The 4215-nt window shown below is 32.3% G+C and overlaps 1 protein-coding gene across 2 annotated transcripts; it reads right to left on the bottom strand.

Annotated features, from left to right (window-relative positions):
- Window positions 1-1868: 1868 nt before the first annotated feature.
- Window positions 1869-3366, bottom strand: LOC108226551 (putative 4-hydroxy-4-methyl-2-oxoglutarate aldolase 3). Of its 2 annotated transcripts, none has more exons than XM_017401521.2 (2): window positions 3224-3366; window positions 1869-2549 (listed from the first exon to the last, which is right to left on the bottom strand). In XM_017401521.2, exon 2 carries the CDS (start codon window positions 2539-2541, stop codon window positions 2023-2025), a length of 519 nt encoding a protein of 172 aa, XP_017257010.1. In that variant the 5' UTR covers window positions 2542-2549; window positions 3224-3366; the 3' UTR covers window positions 1869-2022. The 2 variants fall into 2 exon arrangements, with proteins under 2 accessions (XP_017257010.1, XP_017257011.1); XM_017401522.2 differs by having other exon boundaries at window positions 3248-3365.
- Window positions 3367-4215: the final 849 nt, after the last annotated feature.

The raw sequence follows: 4215 nt of genomic DNA, 5'->3' as shown, positions 1-4215 counted from the left end.
AAGAAATGAGAGGGACAGAGGGAGTATATATTTATAAATATATAAGAAAAAGGTAGTAAATGTAGTTGAAAAGTAGGTAAAGTGATGGGACCTATCAGTATTTAATACTCCCTCCATCCCAAATTAGATGTCCCCGTTGACTTAGAGCACACAATTTAAGGTTCATCGACCGTATAGCTATATGACTTATTTTTAAAATTTTATTTTTGTAAATAAAAATTAAAATATAAAATTTTCATTTACAAAAGAAAAAAATAAAAAAATAAATTTCGGAAGTAGACGGTCAATGCACCTAAAGTTACGTGCCCAAAGTCAACAGGGTCATCTAATTTGGGATGGAGGTAGTAATAGATTTGAGATAGTGGGTGTAATAGTGTTTATTTAATATATTAATAGAGTATAAAATATAGAATTAGTGGGTGTAATAGTAAAAAATAATGTTAAAAAATAGTAAGTATTCTAGATTGATTCTTTTTGGAACGCCTAAAAAAGAGCATGAGATCATATAAAATGGGACGGAGGAATAGGGCTGTAAATCGATACGGACTATCCGGTGTCTCGGCTCATATCCGGATCGAAAATATGATACATGTCTCATATCCGTTTTGGAAACGATCCAAATTTGGCGGAAAAATTAAGCCCGTATAATATATGATCCCGGATACGAGCACACCTATACCCGCTCAGATTCGGTCTCATATAATTTTTCATAATATGATCCTACCCGAATAACCAAATATGATCCACGGTTCATATTCATTTAAACTCATATACACATTATATTTTAACACCGTCATATTTGCAAGTAAATAGTCATCATTTTATAAAATTGTAATATCTTATTTAAGTTTATATCTTCATAAAATATGATTTATTTAATGTGATCATGCTTATTATCTTCATAAATATTTAATAAATGATATAGACCAACATATAACTAAAAAATTATTATACTTTATAATATTACGTTTACTTAGACTAAATGATAATTATTTGAACAACTGAAATAATAATGATATTTGATGTTAGTGGATCATATCCGGCTCATATTCGATGGATCATAAACTACCCGGTTAAAAAATAGAAAATACGATACTGGATCATATCCGGTTCAGATCCGAATCTCAAATACCCGGGATCGGTTTATATCCGAATAAAACGATCCCGGACCCAAATCTGGACAAGCTAAGAATAATATGATCCGGTACTTGAGCAGAGGGGTACCCGGGATCACCCGGATCATTTTACAGCCCTACGGAGGAAGTACAACGCAACTTCCTCAAAATATGGTAACTTGATGTACAGTAAATCCCAGCTTTTTATGGGCCCAATAAACGCGGGTTCATTTTGTAAAAAGGACCGTGCACTGTAATTCCACTACATTTATTCACTTCAACGAAATCTTAAATTATTTATTCATTTTTTATTAAAAAAAATGAAAAAATAGAACCGTGCGAAGCGGGCAGTAATCCTAGTTCTGTGTAAGCCAAATCACTAGTCCGGTATTTAGCAAAAAGAAAAAATACTAGTCCGGTAGCTAAATATTTAAATGTTGTCGTGATCAAAAGTTGCAAGTTGTAACTAGTAAATAGTAAAATACTCTATAAAAAAAAACCTCCAACATATATTTTACTAAATTACTTCCTCTGTCCCACCAAGTTCTTTACGTTACTTTTTGGCACGCATTTTAAGGCTCCTATAAAGTATAATTACATTATATATATATTTTTAAAAAAAATCTTGAAAAAAAATTTGATGTCTAAACTTTTATTCAGAAAAAAAATAATTTTAAAAAATATTATTGACCTATCCTTTATAAGAGTCTCAAAATGCGTGCAAATAGTGAATGTAAACTAACTGACGGGACGGAGGGAGTAAAAGAAGTGAATAAGTGTTGAAATGAAAGTCAAAAAGCCAGCGAGGAACATGATGGTAATACTAATACCAATATACCATATCCTCAACAACCACCTGTAAATTGCCTAAATTCACAATGATCTCATTTCACCCAAATCACAACTCTTACAATAATGACCTTACTTTAACAGAGAGCTCGGTTTTGGAGATGAGAATGCCATCACCGTCTGCATATAACCACTCCCCATCATGAATGATCGTCCCTGCGATATGCACCACAACGTTCTTCTCCCCAACGCCTCTTCTGTTTGATTTCCGCGGATGTGTTGCCAATGCTTTAACCCCGATATCACAGCTGTTGATCTCATCCACGTCTCTGATGCATCCATTAACCACAATACCAGCCCACCCCATATTCTGAGCCAATTGTCCCAAATTGCCTCCTACCAAGGCACATCTCATGCTGCCCCCGCCATGCACGACGAGTACTCTGCCTTCGCCTTTGGTCTCCAGAAGCTCTCGGACCATCACGTTGTCTTCAAACACCTTGAGAGTCACGATAGGGCCTGAGAAGGCTCGACACGTGCCATAGCTCTGAAAAATTGGTTGCAGAACACGAACATCTCCGTTGTTTAAAAGAGGAATATGTGCGTCACAGATGTCAGCTGTAGCTAAAGATGCCATTTTTCCTCCTGCAAGTACATCTGCATTATCAGTATCACAATGAAGCTCTAGCCATATCCTATCATTTACTTTAGAAATATGTTAAATTGTTAACAAAAAAAATCTGGATCTTGTGTGTTTAAGTACTTTGAGCACCAAAACTTGTATGAAAAAAGCATATTCCCAAAGGCATTGAGTTTTCAGGAGAACTGGTAACTTAACGAGCTCGTGTTAATCAAACGAAACTCAATCAACTGGATAAATGGGACTATTGCGAGACAATCCTCACACAAGTAAATAACAAAATTTAGTTCGATTAAGTAATTCGAGGCTGGAACTACTAATAGTAGCTCGATCTGATCCTTGATTAGGAGCAGAATTCAAGATCATTAACAAACATCTCGTTCGAGATCTCACCTCAAATTATATTCTAAAGCTTTTTAAGCAATTAAAATACAAGGTGTCCTAGTTGCAGAATCATCGATACCAAAATATAAAAACCAATACATACATCACCTGCATCAACAAATTATCGATACTATACAACAATCAATACAAATGATCATCGCGCAGGAGGATTAAGCCGAGATCTCGCAAAACATGGTCAACTAAGATACAGTAATAAGTAATAACAGTGCAGCATATAGATAAGTAAAACTCATCAAGATTACATCAGAAAGCATGAGAGTTTCAGAAAATTTACTTGAAGTATGAAAGTGCCAAGTACCGAAAAGTTGCAGTTCAGTTCAGGATGTTCAGAAGTATAGATGCAAATCTATATGCAGATGAATATGATGGACGCTGAAACAATTTATAAGTAGTTTCTAAGACTGAAAATATAGAAGATGTTCGGTTGGTGTTTAAGTCCATTTTTCTGTTTTTAAACGAATTTCTAGATTTAGAAGTTTCTTTTTAGTAGTTTGTTTAACAAAAAAGTTTGATATGAAATTAGATTAATCAAATGATTTAAATTTTTTTGTGATATGTCATATGTGTATTAATTACTTACTAAATGTAATAAAAGTTACGGTTTTAATATTTATTTTTATTTTACATTATACATTATTATAAGTTATGTGATATTTTTTTTGTTATAGTACTCTTTTAATATTTAACTATTAAATGTTATATTAATATACAAATTAACCTGATAATAAATAAAAAATAATATTTAAAATGATGTATAAATTCTGTGTAGAATATAAATAAAATTAATCAACATCTTGTCATATTATTTGTATAAAATTATTTTATAATAATATAAGTATACACTATTTTATATATAATAAAATTTTAGGTATAATAATATTATTATAAATAATATTTAAATTTATATATTAAATAAAATAATATATCAAATAAAATAAAATAAAATATTTTTGATATCTGGAAAAGGTCTTTTATTAAAATCTCGTCTAGGGCCGGGCTTCAAGTTTAATTGAGCGGGGTCAGATTATACCTAATCCGAATCTGTTTAGGTTTATCCTATCGAGTACTGTACATCCCATAAATCGATAAAATAAATCTTGCGAGTATACTACTGTTCTGATACTGTATAACGTTCTTTTATTTTTGGAAACAAAATAAAATTATTTCCAGAAGGGACGATAAGCGAATAGTGATACTGGCGTGAACCGAGAATTGCGATCGCGTTCATAATCGATCCTCCAAGGTGATCAATGCACCTACACTTTT

The sequence above is a fragment of the Daucus carota genome, chromosome 6, assembly GCF_001625215.2.
Source record: "Daucus carota subsp. sativus chromosome 6, DH1 v3.0, whole genome shotgun sequence".
NCBI classification, from domain to species: Eukaryota; Viridiplantae; Streptophyta; class Magnoliopsida; order Apiales; family Apiaceae; genus Daucus; species Daucus carota.
This window is presented reverse-complemented; position numbering and strand designations above follow the sequence as displayed.